Genomic DNA, 18575 nt, shown 5'->3' with positions numbered 1-18575 from the left:
GCAGCCAAACCAACTTCTTTGTCGGTTTTGAGTAACATCATTATTGTTACTGTGATCAAAAATATTTTTTTAAAATGTATCGAGAAGAATCCTTCTCTTCTCTCTAGTTCGCATCCCTATGCCCCAGAAGGTGATGAGTGTTCGTCAGGAAAATTTTCTTCTCTAATATATTTAAATGTATTTTCCATTAATTAGTTCTTTTTGTTAAGAACTCTTAACAATGCAGATATTGGATCTCCTCTTCTATCTTTTCTGTCATTTTTTCTTTATTCTTTTGTTCTTTTTCAGTTTATTTTATATAATTTCATATAAACTGTCTTTCTTGTCCCGGTATTTACAGTCGTGTTTAATTCTGTTTTTTATTGTTTCTGGAATGATTTTCATCTCTACTTTGTTTCTCTTCTAGTTCTTTCTTGAATTCTCTGATGAAAATCTTCCATAATACTCTCTATTATGTAACTTCTCTGAGCTCTTTTTTTAAGTGAGGAATTGTTTTGTTTTTCATTTTCTTTGAGGCTATTGAAAACTGTTTCTTATTTTTTTGAGGCTACTGAAAGCTCTTCACATTTCCTTGGGAAATTCCTCTTGTCAATGTCCTCCTTTTTGTAGTATCTAGGCATAATTCTCATGCTGATTCATTGATTGGGTCCAGCTATTTATTGAAGAATGACACAGAAGATGGGCAGGAGAGTGAACTGTTATAGTCTACAGCTTTACTTCTAATTTTTCCATCCTCCACTGTATGTGTAGTTTCTTTTGCACTTGCGATACATTTCCTCTCAGTTTTTGGTATTCAGGTAGTTACTGTGGTTTAAAGCAAAGCCCTTAACTTTAAGGTATTCTGCATTGCGATCTAGTGATCATTGCTTTCCCTACCTTCTCCTCCCTGTCTGGGGCATAGAGAGTAGATAGAATATAGTAGACATGGTACTTCAGCATGGTCTCTCCTGTTACAAATCACCTGAACCTCTGTACGGGCATTCCTCAGTTTTTTCTGGGACCTATCCATAGTCATTCTGACCAAAGGATGTTTGGCTAGGGTTTTCATTCCCAATGCTTCCTTTTTGAAAATCTGTTCTATTTGATACTAGTTTAGCTATTTCACAGTAGCATTGGCAAGACATTTTTGAGTAAATCTGGTTGTATGTATATCCATATGTCGACTAGCAAATTAAGACATTCACGTTAGAACTAAAACTTGGGACAGCATATTATAGATGCAAATTTGGTTAGATTTAGTTACTTCTAATGTTTGTTTATTTTATTTTTTAATTAATTTTTATGGGAGTTTAGTTGCTTTACAATGTTATGTTAGTTTGTGCTGTACAGCAAAGTGAATCAGTTATACATATACATTTATTCCCTCTTTTTTAGATTTCCTTCCCACTTCTAATGTTTTTTTAAATGAAAGTTCTTTTTTCTAAAAGGTCCTAAAGGAAGCTAAAAAACCAATGGTGGTTTTAGGCAGTTCTGCACTCCAAAGAAATGATGGGGCAGCAATTCTTGTAGCTGTTTCCAACATTGCTCAAAAGATTCGGATGAGTAGTGGTGTTACTGGTGATTGGAAAGTTATGAATATCCTTCATAGGTAAGTTGAGTAGTTGTTTTATAATCTATAATTTTGTGTATATTTTGTGTACACTGTCACATTTAGGTTTACAAACAACTTAATATTTAGCAACATTATCTCAGTAGCAGATGTGAAATAGAAACCTTTATTTTGTGTGAGAAGAAGCCAAGATAATAAATAATATTAAAAATATCCAAATTGCAGTAAGTGCTAATAAAATCTTAAAAATCTGTATCATATTTAGATACTGTGGTTCAAAAATTGCAGTAAGTCCTCTGACTTTTTTTTTTTTTTTTAATTTTATTTATTTATTTATTTATGGCTGTGTTGGGTCTTTGTTTCTGTGTGAGGGCTTTCCCCGGTTGCGGCAAGTGGGGGCCACCCCTCATCGCGGTGCGCAGGCCTCTCACCATCGCGGCCCCCCCCTGCTGCAGAGCACAGGCTCCAGACGCGCAGGCTCAGCAACTGTGGCTCACGGGCCCAGTCGCTCCGCGGCATGTGGGATCTTCCCAGACCGTGAGCCACAACTACTGAGCCTGCGCGTCTGGAGCCTGTGCTCCGCAACAACAGAGGCCGCGACAGTGAGAGGCCCGTGCACCGCGATGAAGAGTGGCCCCCGCTCGCCGCAACTGAAGAAATCCCTCGCACAGAAACAAAGACCCAACGCAGCCATAAATAAATAAGTAAATAAATAAATGTATGTAAGCTAACGTGAGAATTCAAATAAAGTGAGGTTTTTCTCTGGCAATATTAATAGTGCAGATATATTTTAGAAAAGTTGGAAAGAGAAGAAAGAATACAAAAACGGAAATTATCCATAGTTCACAATCTGTAGATAATTACTGTTGCAATTTTTGTGCACTTTGTTTTGGGTTTCTTTGTGTGTGTGTATAAATATTTTTTTAGTTATATAGTTGAAGTCATACTGTGTATGCAATTTTGTGTCCTGATTTTGATTGATTTTCATTACCAAACAAGAATTTCCTCATGATTAGAAATTCTTTATAAACATAAACATTAATAGCTATATAATATGAATATATATAATTTTTTTAGCCTTTCCTTTTATTTAACATGTTATTCATTTTGCATTAGTGAATGAATTTCCAATTTCCCATAATCCTTTCTACCTTAAGTATTATTTTTCAAATCTTCAAATTTGTTTAAGGATTGAAGCTAAACACTCTTAAATTTGCTAGGCAAACTTTTTTAAATTTAAAAGTGTTCAAATACATTCTTAAACATTAATTTCAGTGTTCTATTTCCCCACTTATTGGTTTAATTTAGCATTGTAGTTCATCACGTAAACATTTTTTTTAACTTTTTTTTTTTTTTTTTTTTAATTTTTGGCTGTGTTGGTTCTTTGCTGCTGCACCCGGGCTTTCTCCAGTTGTGGCGAGCGGGGGCTACTCTTTTGTTGAGGTGTGCAGGCATCTCATTGCAGTGGCTTCTCTTGTTGCAGAGCATGGGCTCTAGGCACGCGGGCTTCAGTAGTTGTGGCACACAGGCTGAGTGGTTGTGGCTCGTGGGCTCTAGAGCACAGGCTCAGTAGTTGTGGCACACAGGCTCAGCTGCTCTGAGGCATGTAGGATCCTCCCGGACTGGGGATTGAACCCGTGTCCCCTGCATTGGCAGGCAGACTCCTAACCACTGCACCGCCAGGGAAGTCCCAAAAACTTTATATTTTTTAAATAGTTTATTTGCATTGACCACCTCTAGATCCTTTCTAGCCACAGTTTTTAGCATTTTAGAATTTTTAGAATAGAAAAGAGACTAGATATTTTCTTATTTTTAATTCACTTTTGAATCCATGTCTTTATTAATATTTTTTTGTTGTTTGTTTTTACTGAACGGGTACTTGATAACTTTTTAAGAAAAATTTCTGTGTCTAACAATGTCTTCCTGATGCCTTCTCACAGATGACCACTTGGCTAGATACAAAGATCACAAGTTGTTTCCTTTAATACTCAAGGTTTTTTTTCACCTTTCTTTCACATTTTAGAGAAGATCTCATCTAATCTGAGTTTTGTCTCTGATTATAACCTGATTTTATATATGTATGTGTTTTTGTCCACCTGCTCACCCTTTGGATTCCTTATTTTTGATGTTAAAAATTTCTACTAGAATATAACTGAGTGACATTCATTTGACATTACCTTTGCCTGGGAATATCATAGAACTCTCCATTTTCAAATTGAAATTTTTGATATGGTTTTTCCTTTTAAGTTCAGAAAAAGCCAGTTGGTTTACTTTTACATTGTTATTTGGTTCATGCAGAAGCTTCTATTTGTTATGCATTGGTTGGCCCTTCAGACTTTTATCTCTTATCTTTTCTCTCATAATTTTTCTCACTTTCTTTCGATGTTTAGGTAGAATTTCTTATGTCATTTGTGAGTTTTCATTATGGAGCGCACTGACATCATTGTAATTTTTAATTGATTAACCTTGTTTTTTTATTTCATTCTTACCTAAGTTTTCCTTTTCATGAAAATTCAATGTAGTTTATTAGGACATACCTTTTAATGCTTGTTGAGAACATGAAACAGATATTTTAAAACCTTTTCTTTCTTTCCTTTTTTTTTAGATATTTATTTATCTATCTATTTATTTATTTATTTATTTTGGCTGTGCTGGGTCTTAGTTGCAGCATGCAGTATCTTCATTGCGGCATGCGGGGTCTTTTAGTTGCAGCATGCAGGGTCTTCTACTTGCGGCATGCGGGATCTTTAGTTGCAGCATGCGAACTCTTAGTTGTGGCATGTGGGATCTAGTTCCCTGACGAAGGATCGAACCCAGGCCCACTGCATTGGGAGCTCGGAGTCTTGGCCACTAGACCACCAGGGAAGTCCCTTGTCTTTATTTCTTATAGTATATTTCAGAGTAAAGCATATTTTCTAATTCTTGGAGAATCCTTTAATCTTTTTTTTGTTTACTGATCATTCTCGCAGAGGCAAACTTAGGTTACTTAGTTTGTTTTCCAAGATGAGGTGGGCTCTGTCATAAGTTAGCGTGTGAGTCTCTGCTCAGATCTTTGAGAGACATCAAGGCTTAGAATGAGAGACATTAAAAAAAAATATTGTGTCGGTGGGGCGGCAGGTGGAGCTAAGTTTTGAAATTGAACTTGGGAAGTGTGAGTTCTCTAACTTTGTTTATTTTTAAGATAGATTTGATTGGGAACTCCCTGGCAGTCCAGTGGTTGGGACTCCACACATTCACTGACGTGGGCCCAGGTTCAGTCCCTGGTCAGGGAACTAGGATCCTGCCAGCCATGCAGAGTGACCAAAAAAAAAAAAAAAAAAGATAGATTTTGTTATTTTTGGTCCTTTGCATTCCATGTGAATTTTAGGATCAACTTGTCAGTTTTTGCAAGGGATTCAGCTGTGATTTTTTGATAGGGATTGCATTAAATCTATAGATCAATTTGGGAAGTATTGCCGTCTTAACAATATTAAGTCTTCCAATCCATGAACATAGGATGTCTTTCCATTCGTTATGGTCTTTAATTTCCTTTGGAGTTGTTTTGTAATTTTCATTATACAAATCTTGCACTTCTTTTGTTAAATTTTTCAAAGTATTTTATTCTTTTGATGTCCCATTAGAGAGTTTGACAGAGCAGCAGCATCTAGTGGGAGTTCGTTTGACCTGCCCTCCTCCCTTACCAAATAGGTAAAACCCAACTAGCTTTATTCACAGTAGGTCCTCAAAATGGCTACTATCTCTTTAAAGAAAATTAACAATAGCAAACTAGACCAAAGACTCTCAAATGTTCAAAGTATAGTTCTTTGAAACCTTTTCTTTAAAAGATTATTATCTGCTTGTAATAGTAATATATGTTCATTGAAAAAATTCCATAAGGACATACACCAGTGTACTAATTATAGTTTTCTCTGAATTAGTTTTATGAGTGGTGTTTAAATTTTTCCCTTTTGGTTTTCAAAATCATCTAATTTTTCTCTAATGACTGTGCTTGACTTATCAAGTCTTACTGTATTGAATAAAAATCAACTTAAGATGATTGCAGTTGGCATAAAGTTTCCAGAATTAGTCCATTAAGTATTATTTCATGAAGAAACAGTGTCCTAAGCATCTTATTTACTTTTTTGCCATTCTTAAAACAGTACAAGACGGCTGCTTCTGGTTTTGACATCTATTTCAAATGGGTAAAAAAGATGAGGGAAGATCTTTGACAGCATTGAATAGAAAAGAGACTAGGTATCATTTCAAGAATCACATTTAAATTTTTATAATGAAAACACAACAAGTATGCTAAAAGCTCATAATTGTTTTACAGGATTGCAAGCCAAGTAGCTGCTTTGGACCTTGGCTATAAACCTGGGGTGGAAGCAATTCGGAAGAACCCTCCCAAAGTGCTGTTTCTCCTGGGAGCAGATGGAGGTTGTATTACTCGACAGGATTTGCCAAAGGATTGTTTCATTATTTATCAAGGTTAGTAGCATCTATGGCACTAGAAACAGAAGAGAATAGTACATTGTGTATATTAGAAACTGTATGGCAATATATTTAGTGGATTGAATATTTTCCATTTGAGAATTTCCCTACACACACACACACCAATTTTAAAAAAATATTTGTTAATATGTATTTTTATAGATATTTAAATGTTTTAGATTTTATATTTAAAAATATAGGTTTATAAAAAAAATAGGTTTATTAGTTACATAGTTGCTATTGCTATTAAGAATTATCGGACTTCCCTGGTGGCGCAGTGGTTAAGAATCCGCCTGCCAATGCAGGGGACACGGGTTCGAGCCCTGGGCTGGGAAGATCCCACATGCCGCGGAGCAGCTAAGCCCGTGCGCCACAACTACTGAGCCCGTGTGCTGCAACTACTGAAGCCTGTGCACCTAGAGCCCGAGCTCCGCAACAAGAGAAGCCACCACAATGAGGAGCCTGCGTACCGCAACAAAGAGTAGCCTCTGCTCGCCCCAACTAGAGAAAGCCCGCACGCAGCAACGAAGACCCAAAGCAGCCAAAAATAAATAAATAAATAAATATTTTAAAAAAAAAAAAAAAGAATTATCACCTCATTTTTTTTTTTTTTAAAGTTATACAATTTTTATTTATTTATTTATTTATTTATGGCTGTGTTGGGTCTTCGTTTCTGTGCGAGGGCTTTCTCTAGTTGTGGCAAGTGGGGGCCACTCTTCATCACGGTGCGCGGGCCTCTCATTATCGTGGCCCCTCTTGTTGCGGAGCACAGGCTCCAGACGCGCAGGCTCAGTAATTGTGGCTCACGGGCCTAGTCGCTCCGCGGCATGTGGGATCTTCCCAGACCAGGGCTCGAACCCGTGTCCCCTGCATTGGCAGGTAGATTCTCAACCACTGCGCCACCAGGGAAGCCCCTCACCTCATGTTTTTTAATAACAAAGAATTAGAAGAAACCTAAATGCCCCCAGTAGTAGTAATTTAAATTACAAAATATTATGTAACATTAAATTCAGTTTTTCAAAGAATATTTAGTGTTATTATATAATCAAGGGGAAGCTTTTTTATATATATAAACAGTGTAAAAGTTAGAAAATCACGAGTCCTGTGTCATAAGACACTTAATGAATTATATTTAATAGCACTCCTTTGGCTTTTTGTGTTTGACTCATTTTCTTGAACTCTTAACTCATTGCAAATATAATCAAGCTTCTTTGGAATAAATGGAGTCGAGTATTCCTGGATATTTTATAGAGAAAAGTATTATATAACTTTTCACTTCATTTAACACAAACACCATACATTTATACTAGGCTTTTTATTGCCATGCCACATAAAAAGCATTATGTAATATTTCATATCTTTAGTTTAATAAAGTTAAACCAAAATGCATAAACTAAAATCCTGTCCTAGTTCTATCCAGAGATAATCATTGATGATGGTTTAGATATGCACAGTTCATATGTACTTCTATGCATATGCAAACATGTACATAAATGAGATCAAACTTTAAATATTGTTCTATAACTTTTTCAATTAACTAAAGTTTCTTTTTTCTTCCAACACTTCTGTTAAACTTTTAATGAGTGATAGTCTTTCAGCATACTATTTTCTGTAATCGTCTGTTTATGCTCTTAATCGTACTCCTGTATGTCATACTCCTGACACTTTTTGTTCCTCCACCATTTCAGTTTACTTTACCAAATTTCACTAAGATACATCTGAGCGTTTCCACTTTGTAATGATCAAGAAAAATGATACACCTAGTTGCCCATAATATGTGTGTTTATGCTGTTATACGTATTTGTGTATTTGCAAAAATTAATCTGGGAAGACACATACCAAATGCTTTCACAATAGTTTTCTTTGGGAAGGGAGTTTAACTGTGGGCAAAGTGGGCTTTAATTTTTATTCCAAATACTTCAATACTATATTGTTTTAATTTTTAAAACACTTATAATTATAAAAATGTAATTTTAAAAGGGTATATCCTGTGTTCATGTATAATACCTAATCAGCTTTGTGCTAAAATGTTGTTTGCCATTTTCCATCTTTTCGCAGGACATCATGGTGATGTTGGAGCTCCTATAGCGGATGTTATTCTCCCCGGCGCTGCTTACACAGAGAAGTCTGCTACTTATGTCAATACTGAGGGCCGAGCTCAGCAGACTAAAGTAGCAGTGACACCTCCTGGCTTGGCAAGAGAAGACTGGAAAATTATAAGAGCGCTTTCTGAGGTATTTGTCGTTAGTGATGCTGCTAATGGAATGTTTGACATGTTAGCTTGTCAGAATGATTTTCGAAGTCAAGGAAGATGCACGTCTGAAATGCAGAGATGATTTGAATAATCTCTGTAGGAAAAACGTGTTCAGAAAACGGGGATTTGGGGAATTCCCTGGCGGTCCAGTGGTTAGGACGCCACACTTTCACTGCGGAGGGCGCGGGTTTGATCCCTGGTGGGGGAACTACGATCCCACAGGCCACGTGGCGTGGCCGAAAAAAAAAAAAAAAACCATGGGGATTTGAAATAGGTGTTTTTACTTTTGACTTGTCTTTTTAACTCTTTGACTATAAAAAGAAGCATCATGAGATTTAAAATAATAATATACAGTTGTCTGTCAACTTTATATATGAGCAATAGCAGGTTAGCCAAAGCATTCAAATTTAGCAAAGCATTTCTTTATTTCATAATCAGTGTATATTCTAAAAACAAATTACTAATGTATTGACAGCTGTTTATGAATTAGAAGAATTATTGACAGTAGTATTCCCCACTTAACCACCTGCTTAATATACATACAAATGGACACCAATATATTTTTCATAGTAGTACTGCATTATTTTACCATAGTTGCAATGATGTATTATTTGAAATTTTTAAGTATTAATGCTTTATGTCAATTTTTGGAACCTGTTATGTTACAGATTGCAGGTATGACTCTTCCATATGATACTCTGGATCAAGTAAGGAACAGATTGGAAGAAGTCTCTCCTAATCTTGTTCGATATGATGATGTCGAAGGAGCTAATTATTTCCAGCAAGCAAATGAGCTTTCCAAGGTAAAAACACGCCTATTTGCAGTTTTCATAATAATGTATCCTCTGGTGTAACAGTACTGATTTTCAATACTATTATTATTGATCTCTTACTCTTTTCTTGCAGCTCGTGAACCAGCAGCTTCTTGCTGATCCACTTGTTCCACCTCAGCTAACGATAAGAGACTTCTACATGACAGGTACGCAGCTGTCAGCATGACTGCCCAACATGAAAGGTAGAAAGGAGTAAAATCACTTAATTTAGCATTATGATTCCAGCGTGCTAGTGGTAGTATTTGATGTTTTTAATCTCAGAAGATTTTTCAAATATCAGAACTAATGTAACTTTATATTTTCAGATTTTACTCTAATTTCTTTTCTTTCTGAAATGTAAGTAGAGTTTGAAAATCCAAGAATTAACAGATTTTAAATATAAAATTTTACTACTGTATGAAGAATTACTGTGTAGCAATTTAGGGAGAATTTTCTAAGTGACAAACATCTGTGAAGGTTTTTCTGAGACTTACAGTACAAGAATCAAAACACTAGAATGTGAAACATGCTAAATGGCGCTTCTGATGTAAATTGTTAAGAATGTGCTTAAGGAATGCAGACTAACAAACTTGTTTACTACAGATTTTACAACACTTGATATAACATCTAGGTTATGAGGTAGCTGATAGACAATTTAAAATAATTTTCTGTCTAAAACCAGATAGGAGTATATTTTTCAAGTTCTTGGTGCAGTTTGTATCTAAGATTTTTTTTTTTTTAATTTATTTTTATTTATTTATTTTGGCTGCATTGGGTCTTTGTTGCTGCATGCAGGCTTCCTCTAGTTGCGGCGAGCAGGGGCTACTCTTCTTTGAGGTGTGCGGGCTTCTCGTTGCGGTGGCTTCTCTTGTTGCAAAGCATGGACTCTAGGCGCACAGGCTTCAGCAGTTGTGTCACGTGGGCTCAGTATTTGCAGCTCGTGGGCTCTAGAGCACAGGCTCAGTAGTTGTGGCACACGGGCTTAGTTGTTCCGCGGCATGTGGGATCTTCCCGGACCAGGGCTCGAACCCGTGTCCCCTGCATTGGCAGGCGGATTCTTAACCACTGTGCCACCAGGGAAACCCTAAGATTATTTGTAATAGGTTTTTTTCAGTTGTATTATAAAAGTTATGTTCATTGTAGAATACATACCTAAGCCCACAAGAGCAAGGAATAATCACTATGATCCCATTACCCAGAAATAACTATGTTTAACATTTTGGCCAGTCATCCAGGGATATACACATATATTAATTTATTTAAACTAAAAATGAGATTACTTATTTACTCTGGGAGAGAGGGTTTGGACAGCTTTATTGAAATATTCACATACATAAAATTCACCCATAAAGTGAATTCATGGATTTTATTATACTGTTCTGTAACCTTTTTTCAATAATGGTATATTGCACATTCTTTTCCTATCTTTAATACTTTTCTATAATATTTTTAATGGTTGCATACTGGCCCTGTGTATGGCTGTATATAATTATTTAATCATTCCTAGGAGTACTTATTAAAAGCATTTAGCTATTAAGGGGCTTATCTTCTGAACTTATTGATTTTACAACGTTTACGTATAGTTACATAGACTCTTCCAGTCTTTTTTGTTGTTGTTGTTCCTGAATATGTGCAACAGGAAAGTTTTACTGTGTGCTTCTTTTGAAGTTGTATTATCAAAACGCACATTTTCTTGATATCTTTCAGATTCAATTAGCAGAGCCTCACAGACAATGGCTAAATGTGTCAAAGCTGTCACAGAGGGTGCCCATGCAGTAGAGGAACCAACCATATGCTGAAACATCTACTAGCACCCAGTTAGTTAAAGGACAGTTACGTTGGCATGATCTCTTAGAGGTGTATCTCTCTAAAAAATAATCTAAATGATGTAATATTTAAGGTTCTACCATGCTTTATTTGAAAATGATATTGCAATTATCAAAGAACTTTGAGGTTTCCAAACATTTATGTATTGTGTGTATACGTTAAATAGTTTAATAAACATGTATAGATGGCCTTTCATGTAAAAGCACTAATAATCTTTGTGACATAAAAAAGAAAATCCTTAAAATATGAATTTTTGTTTATCTTCATTGATCACTTATGTTTGTAAAATGGATGAAATAATAGCTTCCATTAGGACCTATTTTTTTCTAGTGCTAAAGAAAAGATTTAAAGTATTCTGTGAAGCTGGGTAAATAGAAAATATATATAATATAATCATACATCAGATGTGTATCTTGGACAGCGCTAATAATAATAATAATAATGATGGCTAATGATTATTTAGGATTTTCTACGTACTAAGCACTCTGGTTTTACATACATTATCTTGTTTTGTCCTTTTACATCCCTGTCAGACAGTATTATCTCATTTTACAGGTGAAGAAACAAAAGCCCAGGGATATTGGGTAGCTTGCCCAAGGCCACAGCAAAAAAGTCATAGAATCAAGCCTGGTTCTCTGACTTCAAAGCCCACTGTTCTTAACTGCTGCACATAATTTCCTCCCATTAGTACAGATTCCATAGGTTGTTACGTCTAAGAATCAGTATTGAGAAGCTTAATGGATAACACATTTTTCTGTTTTCTCTTGAATCTGTTTATATAATGTCATGGTGATTTATGGGATATTTTTCTTTGTATAATAGATTGCACACACATACACCCTTGGAATGAGGGAGGTTTCAAGAGATATAATTTAGGTCCTCATTGATGTTCCATATTTATTATATTAACACCATCTGTAGTATTAAGTCAACTAAATTATTCCAGTGATAAAAGACAAAACTAACAGCTCTCATAATTTTCAATTGTCAAAAAAAGTTAAAAATTTCCAATTAATCTAGGAGATAATCTAATGCTATATTGATTTGTTTTCAGAATCTATGTTCAGAATCCTTTGTTTTGTAATCCTTATTCCTTTTTGCTTTCATCAAAGACTTAGCCCAACTATAGGTTGCGATTTTACTGATATAACAGAGGATAAAAATTTTAGACTATAGTATGTCACCAGTACTTTATCTTCAAAAATTGTGCAAAATTTGTCGCCTGTTAACAGTTTTTTCAGAATTATTTTATTCACTTCAGTCATGAAGTTGTATACTTCGCTTAAAGTACTTTGCTTAAAATTCTCAGTTGCCTGAAATTGTATAAATTGTATAAATTCTTGCTGAAAGTCTTTGAATTTAATACAAACTTCTTATCTCTCTCTTCCTTCTTTATCCCTTAGCACTGTTGCTGACCTCAAGGGGGCAAACACTTTCAGTTTTGTGTTTTGCACAGTAGTCTTCAATGAATGAGTGTAGATTTCATAGGATTCTTGGTGAGGGAATATTGCATTCAAATGGAGAAAAGGTGATATATAACTAAGATGGTCCAGGATCCTAGGACTGCCATCTAGGCAGCATGTGTTGAACTTGGAATTCTGTAAAGAATACCTTGTTTGGGCTAAGTAGTACTCAATAAAATTTGTTGGTTTTTACATAAAGTAAACATGAAAGTCTGTCCCATGGGCACCTATTAGTCACTTAATGTTAAATATTAAGGTTATTGTGACCATAAACATTGATGATGGTTGCAAAACTTTCTGAAGAAGAGAGCCAGATAGAAGAAAAATACATATAGATGAGAAGAATAACAGCTGATGGAATTTTGATTCTAAGCAACGAGGGAGTCAACATGAGAAATCTACAGAGGATCAAGGCCAAGTCCATTTAGGTGAAGACGGCAGTCTGGAAAGACCCTGGAATAATAAATAATACAATTTAGAAAAGACATTCTAATATGTGCCATTAAAGCTTTAAGTACATTGTGTCTAATTTTCACAAAACCCTGCTAACAATCGGTATTAAGACCCAAGAAATATCAAATAACTCGCCCATTGTTACCCAGTTAAAGACTAAAGGCAAGAATGTTTAATTAGAGATATTTTTTACTGTCCCATTTTGCCTCAAAAAACCTTGTGGACCACTATAAGAATTGAATAGATATACAGGAAAAATTTTAAAGCCTAAACTTCATACAGAATACCCCCCAAATTTATTGTGAATTGTAGTATAATGAATCCATCAATAAAAAGTATTATACCTTATTAACAATACTCAGTATACAATAATTTATTATTGTTTGGTGCTGAGTTGTTTAAACACTGTTTCTTGCCAGGTCTGACAGATCTTGTTCAACTTTGGAAATATTACTTGGAAAAATTTAACTATTTCTTCATCTGTAAAATGAGGATAAATGTTCTAATAATTGTACCTACTTCCAACCTTATAGGGTTGTTATGAGGAGCAAGTCAGAAAGCCTCTAAAACTTTCTTGGCCTATTTCCTGACACATAGTGAATGCTCAATGTGCTTAGGGACTGAGAACCATCATTATAGGAAAATGTGTATTCAGAACTTTGCTGGATGTTTCAGGAGGTTGCAACTAACCATCCATGGGAGCCCTTGAAGTCCCCCTTCTCAGTGAATTGAGTAAAAAACTCAATTCCATTGATTGTGAGGGAAAGTCATGCCTAATGTAACCTCTAGCTGCTGTTTTCCTAAAGAAATGGATTTCTTTCCTAAGACTCGAGAATTAAATGACTTGTCCAAGGTCAACCCAAGTAACAGAATACTGCTACTACAAACTGTCCACCAGCGTTGTGAAGATTAACTTATTATGCAGAGCTCTGCATATTTTGATGGAATTTTTACTAGTCACAGTAAGATTTACTGAGTCTGTTGGATTCTAACGCTTAAAAGAGACTACTTCTGAAAGCAAAAACAAAAGGCAGTGCAATCAGAAGAGGGAAAACTATATGCTGGTGATAGAAAGGGTACTGAAGGAGGGTAAGAGCTATTGATGGGCATAAAAGGGGACAGGTGAATTCTTATGCCAACATGAACCTTTAGCTAATATAAACTGTCAGCTTTATTGTTGCCGAAACAAATTACCCCACCACGATTCAAGCTCCCACGGGGAGAGGAACTAAAGCAGCTTAGCAACAAAAGCAGTGGTAAGAGGTGGTTTTTTTTTTTAATGTTAACAATGTCATTCATGACCACTGTTAAAATGTCACTAGCAAAGTGATTACAAACCCCTGTTACCAAAGGCCCAGTGTGGCTGGGGAATAGTTCAAGCAGAAATAAATGACACGCGTGAGTATGACAATTTTTTAGACATTTTGTAAGGTTAATCCTACCTTAGCATAGCTAGACCTTAGGTTTGTGATTGACCCAACTTTTGGAAACAAGTACACGTGAAAAAAATGAACCTTGATAAAGACATTTCGGAACCAAAAAAGCGTGTGTGTATACATATATGGCCACCTTTTATAAAAAGATAAAACTGATAATCCCCAAATAATTTTCTACTAACCAGTATTTTAAAATGTCTTAACAGTTGCACAGTATGTTGCTTATTTCATTTAGCCCAAGAGACAAGAATGTTAATGAGAAATTTGATTAGACCTCAGATCTAGCTTGTAAGAGAACAAGGATCTCAGAGCCAAATACCCTTTTGCTTAAAGTGTTTTATGGTTTTTATTACAGAAAAATTTTAAAGATTAAAGACTTACCTATGACTGATATTCAAACTATGATTGATATTCAAAATCATTGACATCTTAATATTTTTTAAATAACTTACCCTGAAAAGCATATGTTGATATTGAAAAATAGGGTAAAATGTACAGTCTAGGACTAGTAATTAGTTTACAATATTTAATTGGAATTTGTATATAAAGAGATCGTAAGATGAATAACAGTTTCCTTCTTATTTCTTTTTGGCCATGCTGCACGGCATGCAGGATCTCAGTTCCCAGACCAGGGATGGAACCCAGGCCCCCTACAGTGGAAGCGCGGAGTCTTAACCACTGGACCACCAGGGAAGTCCCTAATTTCCTTCTTAGATGCATATAATTTTGGATCTGAAAAGGACTGTAGAAAAAAAAATACCTTTGGTAATTATGGAAATGGAGGTCAAAGAGAATAAGGAGTAAATGAGGGACAGATCCTGTGATTTGAACCAGCCCTTCCGACGCCTGGTTCATTGACATCTCAAAGCCTTAAATTCAGCTCCAACATTTATTAAAGATTTGCAGAGTATCTGCTGTGTGTGAAGTACAATATTAAGTATTAGGACTACAAAGAGAAATACATATATGAAAAGTATCTCAGCAGATGCAAAAAAAAACTTAATTGTGTTTACCTCTAGGTAGTTCAACTTTATTCTGAGGAATAGCATAAAGAAAAGGATTGTACACCTCTATCATTTGAGCATTTGAAGGCTTTTACAATAAGAATATATTGCTTCTATAATTTTTAAAAACATTGCTTAAATGAAAAATAGCAAAACAAAACATTTAAGTTGATGAAAACTAAAAATAGCAGGATGCAAAATTGTATGTGTACTACATGTGGTTGACAGCCTCTAACATGGCCCCAGTGATCCCTGCCTCCTGGGATTCACACCCTTTTGTCATCTTCGCTCCTTGCGTGTGGGCTGGACTTCCTGATTCACTTCTAATGAATAGGGATGTCTCTGCTGAGATGAAGTTTTAAACAGTCTGTGGTTTCTGTCTTGGGCTCTCTGATTCTCTCCCTCTCAGATCACTGCCTGCCATGTTGTGAGGATACTTAGGCAGCCTATGGAGAGGCCTCATGTGGTAAGGAAGAGGCCTTCCAGTAACCGTATCAGTGAGCTGAATCCTGGCCGCCGATTGAGTGGAGGTGACTGTAGCTCCAGCCAACAGCCTAATTGCAACCCCATACATTTCTGGATTCCTAACAGAAATTGTGAGCTAATACGTACTTGTTGTTTTTAACCACGAAATTTTGGGTTATTTTGTTATGCAGTAATAGATAATACACTATGATTACAACCAGGCAAAGGCATATACCAGGGTACCCACATCCAATGACTGACTCGTGGGAATATAAAGGCCTGGCCATCTAGACCCAATGGAGGACACTTTTCGAAGGCTGTTTAGTTCTCAAGCGTTCTGTGGGGCTGGCTGAGGCTGTCATTGGACCTGCATTGCAGCTCAACTTTTCCCTCTGCCCACTCCTGCCTTCTTCCCCTCCCTTACAGGTGTTGACCCCCATGGAACTCCTTAATAAATATTTTGCACATTGAATTCTGCTCAGAGTGTGCTACCTGGGGAATCCAAACCGTGACAGCCATCTAGAATATCTATGGATCCTACGTAGCTGCTCCAATTATCACTATGTGTCAGCCAACATGAAGAGTGAGGGAGAAGAAGTGGAGGACAAGCACTGATGTTTTATTGACATGACTTGGAAATTGCATCACTTCCATTCACATACCATAGGCAAGACTTACAGCCACACTCACCTGCATGAGAGGATGCTGGGAAATGCAGCCTCCAGCTGGACAGCCATCTACTCAACTAAAACAGAAATTCTAAGAGGTGTTCTAGTTGATCTTTTGCTATGTAACAAACCACCCCAAAACTTAGTGGTGTAAAACAACAACCATTTTATTATGCTCATGTGATTCCGTGGATCCAAAATTTAGAAAGGGCACAGGGAGATGGAGTCACAGCTGGATGACTTGAGTATTTGGGGATGTAAAGTATCTCATATATGAAAAGTATCTCAGCAGATGCAAAAAAAAACTTAATTGTGTTTACCTCTAGGTAGTTCAACTGGTCTGAGGAATAGCATAAAGAAAAGGATTGTATGTCTATCATTTGAAGGCTTTTACAATAAGAATATATTGCTTCTATATAGAAGCAAAATATAGAAAGGGCACAGGGAGATGGAGTCACAGCTGGATGACTAAGTATTTGGGGATGACTCAAATAGCTGGGGACTGGAGCAGCTGTGGCTGGAGGACCTTCAGTCCCCAGATGGCATCTTCACTTACATGTTTGGCTCCTGGGCGGGAATGGTGGAAGGACAGGTTCAGATGGCATTGTCTTACAGAGCATCTACCTGTGGCCTATTCATCATGACAGTCTCAGGACAGTTGTACTCACAGGTTGGTTCAGGGCGCCAAGAGCAAGAGCGTTCCTAGAGACCAAGGAGGAAGCTGCAAGTCTTCTTAGGACAACCTCAGAAGTTATATAGTATCACTTCACTGTACTTTCTTGGTCAAGCCAGTCTCAGAGCCCACCCAGATTCAAGGGGAGGAAGCATACATCCCACTTCTTGATGGGAGGAGGGTCAAATAATTAAAACCACCACTAAGGGAGAATAGATATTGGGGGACAATTAGTTCCTGCCATCAGCCCTGTGATACGTACTGCAGTAATGAAGAGGGAGATACACAGGAAAAAATGACTATAATAAACTATAAAGTGAAGTTTCTATAATATACCAATTAATCTATAGCTATTTTCTCATTACTTACCGCAACTCGACTGCTTTTGTATTCAGTATAGAGTTGGTAAGTCCCCTCATATATAGGATAGAGTTAAGGCCCTTCTCTTTGGCTCTAATTCTTTAAGCTTTTAAATATAACTCAAGAACCTTGGCACCTATAACTGAAATGCTTTTGGGGGGATTAAGGCTATTTAGAGGAGGAAATGAGCCTTTGTTAGGTTGCCTACAGATTGTCCAGCCTGGGTTACTACAGATTGGGTAAGTACTAGGCCAAATGGAGTAATGTTCCTCAAGTAATATATTTAGTATCACAGTTTGAGTACAGTAGTGGAACCCAAAGTGTACTTTTTCAGTATCTTCTATTCCATTTCCACTTCACAGGATTTACTGTATTCTTCAGCAGGTTAAGCAAACCCCCTGCCAGACAATGTACTGTATGTTATTAATGTAAATTATTTTCTGAATTAAAAAAAGGTGGCAAGTCATGGGTAAACTAGGACAGGAACTGAGTCTGTTGAGGTCTTTAAACTCTTCCAAGACTTGGGGATTTTCCTTATGTTCCTAGGGTTAGGGTGACCTTGTCCCATTGTTCTAGAACAGAAGCATCTACTTTGCTGCTGGAAAGCCCTGGGATAATGTTGGAAATCTAAAAGGAGCAGTAAAGCATGACTAAATTTCATTAATTTCAATTTCCCCTGCCAAGAAAAATAAAGGCCAAAATTTTTTTTGCCTGTTTCTGCTTTTTTTCTTTTAAGACTGAAAGTAACCTGGTCTTTATCTGAGATGTGTTGTTATGTGGATAAAGTTAAATCATAATAGAGCCTTCAGATAGCTCCTCAAACCCCAAACTACAATTCCCATAAAGCATAAAGTGGAAATTTATGGTTTGCTTAGCAGCCGGAACTAAACAGCTGCACCCCTTCATGGGATGGAGCTTGTTTTGTATCTGCAAACGCAGAGGGAATGAGGAGTGAGGGGCAGCAGCATTCCCTTGGGAATTTGGGGTTGTTCCTCAGCAACTTGTGTACGTCTTTACTCTGTGACCGGTGCCCTCCCCTCGTTTACCCTTCACTTTCTAGTCAAATGCATGTGTCCATCTCTCTTAAAACCTTTTGTTCCATAAGAGGTGGGATTTGCTCCTCACTCCTTTCACTCTTTAT

The 18575-nt window shown here is 36.6% G+C and overlaps 1 protein-coding gene across 1 annotated transcript in view; it reads left to right on the top strand.

Moving 5' to 3' along the window:
• NDUFS1 (NADH:ubiquinone oxidoreductase core subunit S1) overlaps positions 1–18140 on the top strand; it is a 37158-nt gene extending 19018 nt beyond the window's left edge. The window contains exons 14-19 of the mRNA XM_059928532.1: positions 1428–1588; positions 5862–6016; positions 8078–8253; positions 8942–9076; positions 9180–9252; positions 10793–18140. Coding sequence (XP_059784515.1) covers positions 1428–1588; positions 5862–6016; positions 8078–8253; positions 8942–9076; positions 9180–9252; positions 10793–10884 — 792 coding nt within the window. The 3' untranslated portion in view covers positions 10885–18140. The remainder of the gene's footprint in view (positions 1–1427; positions 1589–5861; positions 6017–8077; positions 8254–8941; positions 9077–9179; positions 9253–10792) is intronic.
• Positions 18141–18575: the final 435 nt, after the last annotated feature.

This window comes from Balaenoptera ricei, chromosome 7 (genome assembly GCF_028023285.1).
Source record: "Balaenoptera ricei isolate mBalRic1 chromosome 7, mBalRic1.hap2, whole genome shotgun sequence".
Taxonomy (NCBI): Eukaryota; Metazoa; Chordata; class Mammalia; order Artiodactyla; family Balaenopteridae; genus Balaenoptera; species Balaenoptera ricei.
Note: the sequence above shows the minus strand (reverse complement) of the source record. Positions and strands in the feature narration are given on the sequence as shown.